The 15,706-nt window shown below is 38.0% G+C and overlaps 1 protein-coding gene across 1 annotated transcript in view; it reads right to left on the bottom strand.

Annotated features, from left to right (window-relative positions):
• Positions 1–15,706, bottom strand: part of LOC120222493 (neurexin-1) — a gene marked incomplete at its 3' end in the record, with an annotated part of 571,839 nt that overhangs the window by 414,834 nt on the left and 141,299 nt on the right. Inside the window, exon 9 of the mRNA XM_039220336.1 lies at positions 2,377–2,550. Coding sequence (XP_039076267.1) covers positions 2,377–2,550 — 174 coding nt within the window. The remainder of the gene's footprint in view (positions 1–2,376; positions 2,551–15,706) is intronic.

Here is a 15,706-nt window from a genome sequence, read left to right as displayed (position 1 = left end):
AGCTATTACCCAAAGAAATTAGTTAAAAATGGAAAACAGCAAATGGTTATTAGGAAAGACCAAGAACTTTTTATATGAAAGGGGCTTAGAGATTTGTGGGTCTTGTTGGGTAGGAATGATGGAAAATCTTGAAAGGTATTTGGTCATTGACAAATTCATACCATTTCTATTATTATGAACGTTCAGTGATTCCAATGTGATTTGGATTGAAATCCATAAGACAACTATCTTTAGAAAGATAATTCATCAAGCATCTAGAATTTGATCACTATTCCTAAAAATATGAGTATCTCCTCAATTACACGTATGACAGGTTTATCTAAGATTATTCCTAGGAACTTGAGAGGATAGAAATAATCATAAGTTAAAATTTCTTTTTTTTTTAAATATGCCTTTATTTTATTTTGAGAGACAGAGACAGAGACCAGCAGGGGAGGAGAGAGACACAGAATCTGAAGCAGGCTCCAGGCTCTGAGCTGTCAGCACAGAGCTTGATGCGGGGCTCGAACCCACTGACTATGAGAATAACCTGAGCCAAAGTTGGACACTTAACTGACTGAGGCACCCGGGTGCCCCTAAAAGTTCTTAATCTTGGTGTTGGAATGAAAAATCAGGGATGTGTCAAGGTAGAAAGGCAAGGACAAGGTAACATTCTAAGAATAAAGAAAAAGGGGTAGAAGGAGGGTAAGAATTATTAAAACTCAGATATTAAACATCCTAAATAAGGTAAGGAAAGAACCAATGTCATAACTTACTAAATGACTTCAAATGTTCCAATAGTACTTTGTTACCCAAGAGAATATATATATATATATAACCACCTTACCAAGTTGCTTATTAGATTATATTAAAAAATAAAACCAAATATCATTTTTGCAAATATCTTTTCTCAGTCCACCTGTCCTCGCATTAGTTTTCCCTTATACTCACCCACTCATATCATGTATGTGCCAGGGGTAGGGGGTTATATGTGTGTGCTTGGTTTTCTATCTTGTGGGTGTGTAGCTGTGGATATGTCTGTCTGCTTCCAACATCTCTCTGTAGGTGAGAAGTCACTTACCAAGCAAATTGCAGAAAGGTCTATTTTTGAAAAAAGTATTTTCAGGTGTTTGTAGTACTTATTTTTTTAATGTATTTATTCTCATTGATCATATCACCTCCAAGAACCAAAGTTATGACCACATACTTGTATCCACCCACTAGAAAGAATTTATTCACTTAACAATCTTGTTTCCTTTGGTAAACGGAGAAAAGTTTCCCTTTGTTTTACAAGACTGTGTTATACCAAAGTTTGAAATAAAGAAAATAAATATAGCAGTAATATTAACAGAAATTTCAGTGAAGGCTTCTATTAAATAACATTATCTTCCAGAAAGATTAAAACACAGTTTGAATTTCACCTGACTTTTCAGGAAAATACATACTGCAGAGAGAATAAAATGTATTAAAAAATGTACTTAGGTAATTGCTAAATCTAATAGCATTATTTTGACTGAGAAGAGATGATTCATAATCTGGAGGACACGAATTCACATGTCTTTCTTTGCATCTCCCATATGAAATTTCCTTATGAATCTAAAATTTTCAAAATAGCCCAAACTGTTTTCAACATTAAAGGAGTAGCAGCAATACATTCAGAGCCCCCAAATTCAGGATAATGTGATTAAATTACATTTATGGAAGGAGAATTGGCTCAAATAATCTGAGGTGTTGAAATGAAAATTATCTAAAATGAAAGTAGCGATCAAAAAGTACTCCCACAGATCTTTGTCTTATAGAGAGTACAGAAAAACAGAAAGATACTTGAGCACATTTTTCAAGTATGGGATATTAGTCCTGGGTAATAAAAGAAAGCCATTTTCGCTAAAACAAACTGATGATATACAGGAAAAAAACTCTTGCTGCCAGGTAGTTACAAATCAAAAAGTGATTTGACAAGGGATATCTAAACTTTATACTCTTGCTGTAGTCTGCTTAATGTAGATTTGAAAAAAACAGTCTCAATGATTGACACTTGCTGGAGTAAATATATATTTTTTAGTCTAAACATGGTAACTATTTAATGTCTTAAAGCAGGCATTGCAGAAATGATTAACCCACTAATTAGGCAAATTCTAGAGTGTATACAGGAGCAGAAAATAACAAGATCCATGCACAGAGCTTCCGTCTTACATAAGGCATTAATGTAGGTTTGTAAACAGTCCAGAAAATTTAGGATTTATGGGCTGAAAAATGAAAAACACAAAAAAGAACTTCTAAGCCCAAGTGGGGCGGGGTTTGAACAGTTGGCAGAAATAAATTTTGCTGCCTAGAGATTTGTTCTTATTTATGGGTGGAATTAGAATTACTAAGAGTTTGATAACAAAGATCTAGTACCTTCACATCCTCTCTCAATCTGTCCATTGCAGAAAAGAGCGTCTGAGATGAGGTCTGGAAGTCGTCCATTTAAATCAACTGACGCCAGGCAGCCCTGAAAGCCCTCCTTGGCATGGACGAGTTTCGGCAAAGATTTGTATGTTTCTTTAGCCACTCCTCCTATATATAAGTCACCTGTGGGAAAAATCAGAGTTTTGGTCACAAAAGTAACTTGTCATTGCTTTAAATGTATAGTAGAACTGGAAAACAATACTTTGGTTTATTTTTCATTAAATTAATAAAAAAGCCAATTATAACCAGGTATTTTCCTAATAGTATATACAACAATAGAAGTGCTTGAGCAACATACCAGCAGTCAAAGACAGTTTTCCACAGAGAACTGAATGAGCTCTATACAAGCTGGCCAAGTGGAAGGAATACGGGCCTTGGAGTTGCATATTCTTGCACTAAAATCCAAGCCTGGTTATTTACTAACTCTGCAACTTTTATCTTTTTTTTTTTTTTTTTAGTTTCTCTGATCATTAGAAACTTCACTTCTAAAACAGAAATGATAAAATCTGTTCTAAAGGTTTTCGTGAGAATTAACTGAGATGAAATATAGAAAGTATCCACCACAGTGAAAATATGAAGTAGATACTCAGTGAACCTTCTGCACAGAGAACTCTGGGTCTTTTTTTTTTTTTTTAATACATATATTTTTTAATTTATTTCTAGGAGAGAGAGAGAGACAGCGTGAGCAGGGGAGGGTCAGAGAGAGAGGGAGTCACAGTCTGAAACAGGCTCCAGGCTCTGAGCTGGCAGTCAGCACAGAGCCCGACGCGGGGCACGAACCCACGAACCGCGAGATCATGACCCAAGCGAAAGTCGGACGCTTAACCGACTAAGCCACCCAGGCGCCCCAAACTCTGAGTCTTTGAGTTAATCAGAAGTTCAATAAATTCTCTCCAGGGTCCACAATCACCTTCTCTACTCGACTTGCCCCTTATCTTTTCTAACTGACTCCCATAATAGTCTGCTTATATCCTTTTTCAGGTATTTTTTATTTAGGTGACATTATATCACTTTGAATTCTTTATGCTGCTCTGGGATCCATTGACAAGTTATCAATTATTTCTTTCTAATTTTATTGAAGTTTCTGATGGAACACTGCTCTGCTATGTCATTTCATGTCTCTAGGTTTGAGATTTCGCCACTTCCTGGGCCACTACTTACAAGGACAGATTGCAATCTATGTATGATTGCTTCATTTCCTATCAAAGATTATCCACCATATCTGTATGGCATTGAGTAGAAGTAATTCACTGACTTTAGTAAAGAGTCAATGCAGAAGACAAGGAGGGTGACCCCAAAATTCTATGACAAATGTTCCTGTTTTAACGTTCTACTAACATACTCTGTTGAGCTATTTATTTTTTCTGATTTTTCATTGTCAGTTGGATTTTCTCTATCATGTTAGCCAAACTTTCATGCCATCTGATACCTTTTCCCCAGTGTAACACAAAACTCCTACATTCCTAATGTTTATCTAGGTCCCTCTGTGTTGTCATAGTGGGACTTGGGATAAAGGAGAACTGATACTCATGTGGATACTCATGCTGTTTGATGGGTCATGAGTAATAAAGTCCTTGTTCTCTGACCCAGAAATCTTCTGTCTTCTGCCAGCACCCACAAAACAGTAATAAGTTAACCTACTAGTTATACATAGGCTGAAATCAAACCATGGATATGAGCCCTTAATAGTATTGATGAGTGAGTTGAGCTTGCTTAAAGTTATTTTGCCATAAACACTGAGGAATTAGGTCCCTAATCTATTAACTATAGCTCTAAGTACTACACTAGGATGCCACTGATCCTGGATGATATGTATTGGAGATACTGGGTGTGTTCACTTCCCCCACCTTTTGAATAAAATAAAACATCTGTTGACTACTAACCATATTCTTAATATTAAAGGATAGTATGGTTTTCATCTCAGGTGGGTACAATTTTTGAAAAGGCTTATTTTTTTTTCTCCATATTTCCTTTTTCTCCAGTCTTTGCTCTCACTTAAATTTAAAGTCATTGTGTTTTAGTTATCTCAGAGAAAGGATAAGAATCAGAAACCAAAGATATCAAATCATCTTCCTGCATTTCTGCAAATTACCTTATGTATAAGTCAAGACTCTTAAAAGAGTGAAATAGACAGAATATATGGCCAACTACAAGAGAAGAATAAAGCTTTCCTACCACACATGTAAGCAGACAGGAGAGAAAACTGGAGGAGAAGAAATGTGAACACAGTCATTGAATAGCAAAAGAGGACATAGTGCTGTAATTTGAGGGCTGAGCCCCAGGGAGGTAAAAACCTTAGGTAAGTTTATAGAATTATATTGACTTGTGTGCAGTTCCTCAAGAGACCCAGAAAATTACAAGAGTGATTCTTAGGGGAAAAAATAACTGCATGGTAGATGTAGACATGCTAAGAACTGAGGCAGTCTCACAGAACTTCCCATATTCCAACTGTGGTATCGGAGCAACACAACAATTCCCAGAGTTTCACAGAAATAAACAGAAAAAGACTGACCTTAATGGGTCATGCACACAAGAATGAAGATGCTGGCAATTCGGTGCGCACCCAAACTATGAATATAGACACTCAAGACCAGCTCCTGTATAATCTCTATCTCCCAAAAGATTGGTACAGTGGAAATCCCCCACCCACATAATTTAGACACAATCTCATGGAAATAAGGGGGGAAATTGCCTGAAACTACATTTTCACTAACTCAAAGGATCAGAACTCAAACTGGGAACCAAGGTGAGTTACAGAAAGAGTTACCTTTGGTGCACATCTGAGATTCTGAGCAGAGATTTATACTCTTACATGTCAAATATCAATGCAAGAAAACGGTCCCTACGTTCATTTGTTGAACTAAATTTGTTAGAAAATTTCAGCCCTCCTCCAGTCCTATTGAATGTAGTGTTCAAGAACAGAGGGAATAGTTAGAGAAAGAATTCTTAGCATTGCTGCAGGCCTTTCGGAGGTACAATTTACACTGAAAGTTATGTATAAGACACTATATGTTTGCTAACCTATCTTCCTCTTTCTGATGGCAACCTCCTGGGAGAGATAGACTGTGTCTCTATTTATTTTACATTCTCCCACAGTGCCTAGTACTGGACGATAAGCACAGTGGGCACTCAACACATGTCAGCCACCTGATGGACTGAGGTCACCGTAGAAAAGAATCAAGAAAGAAAGAATGCTAAGGCAACACATGGGGAGAGAGCTAATTCTAGAATGCACTTACTTCCTTTCCCCGCTTCCTGCCACAATCCTATTTTTTTTTTCTGTTGGCAAACATATGTGCCTGAGCAACTTTCCAGAGATTACTGCAAAAAAGTAGAAATCTTTCCCTTGTGTCATTAAAGAGCAGAACATATTGATTCAAGCAGTGCAGGATACAAGCCTCAAACATATACTAAGGAGGATAAGTAGGGAATGCATTCTCATTTTCATTACTGAAGCTGCACTTAGCACCACCCCTTCATATTGTCTTTATAACCTCTTCATATAGTAGATAGTGGTCTAAAGTCCCCTGGTGGGTTCCCCTATGAAGAGAACAAAGGAAACCCTTAAGTGGCCTGAGCCCTGTATAGTATTAACACTTCATCAAAGATGCAGCTTCTTTTGATCCTTGAGGTGATGGAAGTTAAAATGACCCATTAGCACTAATGGGATCTTTGCAGGCAAAATCCTGCACATGGGAAGGAGGATATGCTTTTTAATGACACTGTGTGTGAACAAGAGCCAGAATGGACATCTAATAAGAGCCAGGTTCCCATGGACTTGAAGCCAGCCTGTTACCCCTTCTTCAAGCTATGAAGCGTTGATTTTTACTTATATCCTTTAAGTAGGCCATGTATGCAACTGACAAGGCAATGATGGAATTGGGGCATTATTAGCAGAAGATGCTGAGAACATGTATAAAGCCAGATAACCTCAAACATCTGGAGAGTATTTTTTAAAAGAATACTGAAAATACACACACTCTCTCTCTCTCTCTCTCTCTCTCACACACACACACACATACACACACACAAAGGTGTTATCTATGGAATGGTATCAGTTGATATCACAAATAGCCATACTCTAGTAGTTGGGCAGTAATAAGAAGAGAATAGTGCACAGGCTTTTAACTTATACCTGTCTACAAACCTTGGCTCAGCCACTTACTGGTTGTCTTAGTGAAGGCACATTAAGTTATATAACTTCCTTAAGAGTCAGATTCTTCATATATGAAATGAGTTAATAATGCGTATCTTGCAAGGCTGTGGGGATTACAGACAAAGTATGAAAGCAATGGGTAGAGCATGCACTGAGCACATTATGGCAACTGGCGTGACTGCTGGCATGCCTGGTAATGACATATCTACGTGTGCCTCATTCTATGTTGATTATAGTGAGAGATACAGAATGAGAAGTCTAGGCTGTCTCCCTGTTTCTAGTATAACTGGAATGACAAGACATCAAATTCACATCTCATTTTACTAGATTTAGTTTACAGTCATTTTTGTAGTTGAAGTGTGCCTTGCACTATACTCTAAGAAGTTCCGGAGGCTCCTTTGACATATTCAGTTACAAACCCAGGAACACTGAACCTGGTTACAATCACTTGAACAATTACTTGATAAACATCTAATTTGATATAAACAGATTAAGAAATACAAGAATTCTATAAAGCCCAAGGGCCAGGTCAAAAGAATCAGGCTAAATGTGCCTTATAAAATCAGAAAAATAAAAGGCTTTTATGGACTTTGAGCATAAGGTGGAGCATCATGGAAGAGTTTGGGCCAGAAGAAAGGATAGGATACATTACTCTGTAATAACATAAATGTTGTGCCAGGCATGGGGAACAGCACAGATAAACCATGAAGACAAATGAAATATAGCATTCAAGAAAGCATACAAGGCCAGAGTTGTTTGGAAGGCAGTAGTTTCTAAAGGGCCATGATAAATAATGTTGGGTAAGTCAAGTCCAAGTTTATTGAGTAACACAAATTGAGAATTTATGACTACTGGTTTACAAAAAAAAAAAAAAAAAAAAAAGCCAAGGTGAAATCCAAAAATGTAAGTCGTGCAGGCTAGAACAGAACTGAATTTGAAGCAGTGATAATTTGGACAAAAGAGAGGGAATTGCATTTAACACTAAACAGGTGGAATCTGCGTAGGAGTGATCCATAGGGATCCGATGATAGGAACTGGAGTCTTAGGGATGAGTTAAGCCTGGAAGGCGCAGCTTGGGAGCCATCAACCAAAAGCAGGTAAATGAAGTGCTGTAAGACTTTTTATCTTCTTTTAAAACACAGAGCATACGGCAATTAGAGCAAGGACTCCAAGCTCTGCCTTACAGAAGCAGAATGCGAGTGTCAAGGTATAATTAGTTCTTTGACTCAGCTTTCCTGTTTATTCATATGTATTTTTTTTTTGATACTTCTTAAGCATCTTAGTTTCATTTTAGTTAAAAAGAACATAGATTAAAAAGAACAAGTGCTTTATAGAATGGGATGGCTAAAACTCCAGGGAAACTTAAGAAGGGTCTCACAGTTTCTTATAAGTGGCATTTGGGAGAAAAAAAAAAAAAAAAGCTGAACACAAGCTGCCTTTCTTTCCTACTGGCTGGAATGGAGAAGATACAATTCTGAAAGCTTTGCTCTGGCAGGACAGGACCTTGTACAGCAAATTGGAGCACAAGTCTAACTTTGTTCTGAATTCTTATGACAGGCTGGCAGAAAAAGTGCCATGAGATGGAGCTAGTTTCTGAGAGTTGTTCTGAAGGAAAAGTGCTTTCTCTTACCCCAGGGAACAACTGAACTCTGCCCCTAAATTTGTATCATTGTCTTCAACTTTAATCTTTTGTTGTACATCCACAAATGAACCTCTGCAGGTCAGATCTTGACCATATACCTTAATTCAGACAAATTAAACCTAGACCTCTTTGTATATATTAGGTGTGCCCTGTTAGATAGAAGAAAAATCATCTTCAATCCCTGGGGAGCAAACATTCATTTATTTAGTTTGCTTTTTTTTTTTCCCCTGGGGAGAAAGCTGAAGTCACAATTTCCTTAAATTATGACTTTAGGACTGCTTAAATAAATTATGTTAAATTACTGAAAGCAAAAGCACAGGAGCCATTAATATTTCTCCAACACACTTAAACTTAAGAGTAGACAAATGGAAACTTTTAAAACAAACCACACATGGGATTGAACAATAAACACCATCCAAGACCGCATCTAAGATCAGAGCACACTCAGCGTTCAATATTGAAGTCAAAGTTGGCAATTCAAGTAGATGTTTTGCTCTGACATACAAAATCTGTGTCTTCATAGGTCTTTTAAAAATACCAGGTTAATTTTAGAATCTCTTTGTTGAAGAGATGCTCATTGGTTGCCAGTTTGATTTATTAGCTATCCATTAACTTCTCTACACCTTAGTCTTCCTTGGAATATATAAGGCTGAGTGCTAAAACCACCTGGTTTTACATCTGTATAAATACCTGTAAACTCTTATCTTTAGGCTTATCCTGGCATCTTAAGTTCAGCCTAAAACCAATCCATCATCTTTCCCCTGCCCTGGGAAACTGCTTCTAGACTTTTCTGTATTATAGCAATCACATTTCTCATCTCTCTGATACCCAAATTGAAATTTCAAAATCATCTTTTAACTCCATTCTGTATCTCACACCTTAAATTATTGCCAAGAACTGATGACTCAGCTTTGCCAATACTTCTGACATTTGTCTCTCCAGTATAATTTCCTTTTCCAGTTCTTGACTATCTTTCCCTGTGTATACCTTTCATGCAAAAGCCTGTTACCTGATGTACCTGCCTCTATCCTTCCTCCTCATCAACACTAGGTCAGTCTTCCTACTGTGTTCTGATTTCTTCAATACCTCCCTCCATCTTCTAAATAAAGCCAGAGGCTTAGTAGTATTCAAGTGTTCATGGCATTTTGAACCTCTTTTCTGACAATTACCATATTTATCTATATCCCAGTTCTTGGTGTGAATATCTTACCATTATTTTATAAATTCCTTGAAAAATGATAATGAGCTTTATTTACATTCTCCTATTTACTTAGTAGTCACTCAAAAATTATTTGCTGACTCATTGGATGAATGGATGGATTGGTTGGTTTGCATTCACTAAATAATAACTTGAACAATAAAGAAACAGTGAAGGTTTTATGAGTATAACAGTCATATTTGTCCTTTGTTCCTTCTACTTGAGAAATGATAAAGTTAATTGTGGGGAATTTTTCTTCTACTGATTCCTTTCTTGAGCACAGAAGTGAAGCCATCCAACTCAAGTAGGAGAAGTCAATGCAGTGGCATTTTTTTCTCCATTCTAATAGAGTAATCCATGACCAGTTTTAAGTGACATATATTGAATTTATTTGTAGAGAAAGGCAGAAAAAGATAGAAGTACAGAAACAATTTAGGATATCCATGTGTGGTGATGAGAATCCCCTCGTGAGCCTTTTGCAGCTCAAGTAAGTGCAAAAAGCTTTGTGGGGCATCAAATTCTAGCCCACTCTGGCCCTCTGCCTTATTCTTTCTCTGGCCATTCTGTCATTCTCTGTATAGCTCTGTAAAAATCTGTGACCTCCATATGTAAAAACATAGAGCCTCCATAGGAGCACTTCATGCTGTAAACACTTGACACTATTTCTCCAGACTCTTCTACTCTGTCACCCTGTTGTCAGCATAGAAAGACATGCATCTACTGTTTGGAAGTCACCACTCAAGAACTCCAGGATTAGTGTTTCTGGTTTGTTGCTACAATCTCTTAGCTACTTGCCAGCCACAGGTATTCCTCATCCTACAGCAGCCTCCCACACCCAACAGTATACTGCTTTTGCTAAAAAGATTTTCAGTTTCACAAAAATCACAGAGACAACTGAACTTAAATGTGCAGAGCCTTGCCCAAGTGAGAGAGAGCCTCCTCACAGCTTTGAGTCCTTGGTAATTAGTGTCAAGCATTGCCATGGTCACAACCAGACATGACAGAATTGATTTTATAACATAACAATGGGGATTGATGCTAGTGTAGCACCCTAAACTTTACTGAGCACTTGTGTATATATAATTTCATTTGATTTTTGGTGATCTACAAAAGGAATAACAGTTATCTTGGAGACATGTCACAAATGAAGACACTGTGGTTCAAGACCATAATGCCAGAAAATGCAGGGTCTAACTGCAAGCACAGGTACCCTGAAACTATGATAATTTTCACTTAATCTGCACTGTTTTATACACTGTACACTCCAAGTGGCAAGTGGCCAATTTGGATAGCTCCATTATTATAAAATACAAGAAGCTTTATAGTATCTTGACCAGTGGAGAAAAGTAATGGTAATAAATGTTAGCTGGAGTCCATGCAGATGAACACAGATTTCTAGGACATTGGGACTCAACTGCCTACTAACTGAGTAATCTCATGAAGACAAAATCAATTTGCTTCCACAGACATAAATATTAGGTATCAAAATTCTGATGAGTGGGTAGAATTCTTATGACTCCCCAATTTGATTTTTAGATATGGAAGCTATTTTTCAATTGCCTCCTATGAAGAAATGAGTAGGACACCTGCATTCATCGATGGCCAAACCTAATACTTTTATAAGAACAGATTGGAGTCCTCCAACCTCTGATAAAGTTTACATTCAGACCCTAATATCTTCCTGTAGTGAGCCTTGAGTGTTCATATTGTTCATAAATAGGACAGATAACACTTTCAACATTCTGAAGTTCCTGCTTCTATCTGATGTTTTCAAATGGAACTTGTCCAAAACATAAAAAAAAAAAAAATAAATCTAAAGTATGATTATAAAAATTACAACATGAAGACAGATTCTGTTTGTGTGTTTGGCCAACAGACTGTGAGGGAAAGCTGGTGGGCATGTTAAATGGGAAATAATAAAATGAAATTGCTACGGAGGTGTGTGTAGTCATCCATCTTCTTTTAAACCCACTCTATGCTAGTGACACCATAGCAGATGGGGTATGAGTTCAGGCTTATAAATTCATGCCAAGCTAATTTTGTCTCATGGCTTCGTAAATTTGCCTGTAGGTGAAAACAGAGTTCAGATAGTATCATTCTTTTTCCTCTTCCTCATCTGACTGACAACCAGTGTAGATACCTTAGACATCCGTTAGTGTCAGACAATCCTGCTACCATTTCATGATTAGTTTTTCACCCACTGTGTGTTGTTCTCTAGGACTGTACACGGCTTGCAGAGGCTTTCCACCTCAAAAATACTGTTACACTTTAAACATAGGTAGAGCCAGAGTTTGGGTGCTTTGCCATCCCCTATTCCACTTGATCCTCCTACCAGTTCTTCATAATAGGCAGGAAGTTATTATTAACCCCACCTGCAGGTAAGCAAAGAACCCTTCTGAAAAGAGAAGTTAGTAACCCACAGCAATACAACCAGTACAAGGAGAATTACCCTAGCATCAAACCCTTCAGCTCTCCGGCTACTTCTTCTCCCATTACACCACACTGCCTCTTATTTTGTTGTTGTTGTTGTTGTTGTTGTTGCTGTTGTTGAAAACCTTCTTAGTGACAGGAATAGAATCGGTGGAGGAGTTTAGAAATGACTGTTCCTGAAACCAAGAGACTTATAACTAAGGGACCAGTAAGAGGACGTATGTAAATCTGTTATCTTTCCTAAGATTTTGAGTAGTTCTATATAACAATTTGGCTTCCTTTTTTTTTTTTTTTTCCAAAATAGCTTTCCTCAACTCAAAGAAATTTTCTTTTCCTATTTCAAAATAAAAGAACATTTATTTTGGGTGGGGAAGATCTAGTGCTATACAGGGTAAGCACAGAAGAACAGCTCTTTCCTATTATAACGGCCTGTTTAATGCAGGTCAAAAAAAAAACAGCACCTGTTCTCAAGTAAGAGATACAGAATAAAGAGGGTAAAGCCACTAGTGGCTTTTTGGATAGCTTAGAAGGACAAAATGATGCAACCTACACAAAAAAACTTTATGGACATTGCCAAAAGTCTTCTTTAATACATGAGATTCATAGAGTCAGATAAAACTCTGATTTTTTCATTAAGTACTGGAACATTTCTATGTTTTTTTTCCAAAGGAGGAGTTCTTTCTGTGTCTGAAGATGGAATATTCTCAATCAAGCCATCAAATCCCACTAGAATACTAGAATTCCCTAGGTCATGTCTTCAAATACTTTGTTATTCCAATATTTACATTCTTCTTAAGGAGAAATGCAAATACCTAAACGGAACTGGTCAAAAAGGGGAACAAGGAGGTGCGGGCAGCCTTCCTTAAAGCCTAAGACAGTGAATGGCTGTAATAATAGAATGGACTGTTGGGGTACCTGGGTAGCTCGGTCAGTTAAAAGTCCAACTCTTAATTTTGGTTCAGGTCATGATCTCACTGTTCATGGAATGGAGCCCCATATCAGGCTCTGAGCTGAAAGTGAGGAGCCTGGTTGGGATTCAGTCTCTCTCTCTCTCTGCCTTTTTCCTGCTTGTGCTCTCTCTCTCTCTCTCTCTCTCTCTCTCCCTCCCTCCATAAATAAATAAACTTAAAAAAGTAATAGAATGGACTACAAATAGGCTACAGATACAAACTAAAGACTGATTGATAGGCCAATGTCCAGTCATTCAACCAAGTACTTTATTTGCTTGGGTCTGTTTTAAGTAGCTATAAACTAAAATGTTCTGTAGAATACATATTGAGAACGTACAACTTAAAATTGCTGGCTATAGTGCTTGAGAAAGACTTCAAAGGCTAAGGGGACAAGACCAATGTACAGGTGCTATGCAAGGCATACGGATGGGACGAAGAGGTGGACAATGAAAGTAGAAAAGTCCAGTTCTTCTGTAATTACCACAAGTGACATTTTCAGCACTACACAATGTACTAATGTATAAGTTACAAGATTTATATGGAGGAGGGCATTTTTTTTTCCTAAATTACCTAACAATTCACCTGAAGATTAAAAAACAAAAGTAGTTATCGGGGTGCCCAAGTGGCTCAGTCAGTTAAGCATCAAACTTTGGCTCAGATCATGATCTCATAGTTCATTGGTTCAAGCCCCATGTCGGGCTCTGTGCTGACAGCTCAGAGCCAGAAGCCTGCTTTGGAATCTCTGTCTCCCTCTCTCTCTGCCCTTCCCCTGCTCTCTCTTTCTCTCACTCTAAAAAAAAAAATAAGTAAACATTTTTAAAAAATTTAAAAAGTACTATCTTTCACTCCAGACATTCAGAAAAAAGTTCCTTTTAATGTGCTGGCAAATACACATAGTAGTATTTAAATCCTTCTATAGACTTGAGTTCAAAGTCTATTTCTAGGCCACTCAGTTAGCTTCTCTGATCTCCATTTTCTCATCTGTAATACAGAAACACTAATATCTTACTCATCTAATTGTGAGAGGCCACACTTATGAAAAGGAGTATGAAAATTGAAGTCATAGCTGAAGTGCCAACACAATAGATATGATAACGTGAGCCTGAGACAGAGAGACAGATGCAAAATTTACAAAGGAAATGATAAAACACTGATTCTCAGTCCTTAAACTCCTCTGTTATACCAAGGACAAAATAATAATAATAATGAAGAAGAAGGAGGGGAAGGAGAAATAGCAGTCAGAATTTGGAAAGAAAGATGTCTGGGATTGCGCTGTGTAGTAAGCAGACTGCTCCCCAAAGCGGGACTATATTCTAGCCCCAAGCTAGAGAGAAGGCTCTCAGTTCTCCTGGAGAATCTGCTTTGTGTTTCCCAGAGTTGAGGGGATACAGGACTGGTGCCTGCAATATTAAGGAAGCTCTAAGCAGCCTGTGGCATAGAAATGAGAGCAGTGGGAATGGGATGTACATCCAGGGCTGAGGGGGTAAAGGAAGCATGGAAACTCCTCATGGGTGGTTGTGGGCCCCATGTGCAATGAGAGCAAGCCAGGCAGGACTGCCTGGAGACAGAATGGACCCCAGAAGTAAGAGCTTGTGTGGAATGAACAGAAGGCATGACCACTCCTCAGGGGGTAAGGCCAGCCAGTAAGGGAGTAAGGTTCTGGAAGAGGGGCCCTGGATGGACCCAGACAATCAGTGCTAAAGGAGTGAATAAGAGGTGTGCGCCAGGACAGTTCAGATGTCAGCTGATGTCTCTGGTGGACAAGCTGTGGAAGACAACAGTGTGAAGAGACAGAGCCGAACATGGCCCTGCATCCTGCCTGTCACCGGCCAACGCAGGTGGCAGCCCCGATTTTCAGTTTTGATTAATAACTTAGATCGGCCACTTTAAGAAATTTTCAGTTACAATTATGTTTTATAGTGTAAAATGATTATAGAGTTGTCCTAACAGTGAGCCCAAACATTTCCTCTAAGCCAGTATATACACAATACAATGCATTTTGAAGTGACGGCTTGAGGTAAAAGATAATATTGTAGCAGTTGTATTTGAACATCATGCTTATTTAATTTAATGATTTCAAATTTAAGCCCTTAACACAGTGTCTGACACATAGGTACTCAATAAATGACATTATTTATTAAGTTACTAATTATGATGATGATGACACTAATGAAGGTGGTTTATTATGATACATTGCTAAACAGAGAACAAAGATAGATGCCAGGCCCATAGACAGTGTCTTTCACAAAAACACTCAGTTTTGCTTATCATTCCATTGTTGTCCATGATTCAAACTTGTGTCCCAGCAAAAGTACAAGTAACCGTGCCCCTGACCATCAAGTTTCTCAAAAATAGATGGAGCCATGCATGTCAAATTTATAAATGCCAAAGGTCTGCTGTGTTATAGATACAGTACATTAGTACATGATCTTAAAGTGCTCAGAGAAGTCATTTTATAGTCCTGAAGCTTCCAAGGGGAGCCAGTGGCAGGAAATCTAAGCAGTGTGCATGATGGAGGGGGCAGGGGAGAGAGGGGAGCTCATGCAGACTGCCTAAGAATGTTAATAAGCAACCTCTAAGAAAGCTGGAAAACGTGGCCTAAATATTGCCAATGTCTGTCACACCCAGGTGGGCCTTACGAGTATCCTTCTTGTAAACCCTTGAGCTTCTAAGAATATTTTGGCTGATATTGGGCACTGTGGTGAGAACTGAGATCTCACGAGTGGAGTATTTATAATAGAGCATGGCATATGATAAGCCCTCAGAAACAGGTTAAAATAATTACTATAGCTGTTTAATATCACTATAATTACTATTTAGGTGAGATGTTTACCCTTCATAAACCTTACCTCAGTTTCATTATCTGTAACACAGAGCCAAGAACAGCGACCTCACCAGTTTGT

This window comes from Hyaena hyaena, unplaced genomic scaffold (assembly GCF_003009895.1).
Source record: "Hyaena hyaena isolate Hyena2069 unplaced genomic scaffold, ASM300989v1 scaffold_883, whole genome shotgun sequence".
In the NCBI taxonomy this organism is placed as follows: domain Eukaryota; kingdom Metazoa; phylum Chordata; class Mammalia; order Carnivora; family Hyaenidae; genus Hyaena; species Hyaena hyaena.
The sequence above is the reverse complement of the archived record's forward strand: the minus strand, read 5'-3'. Positions and strand labels throughout refer to the sequence as shown.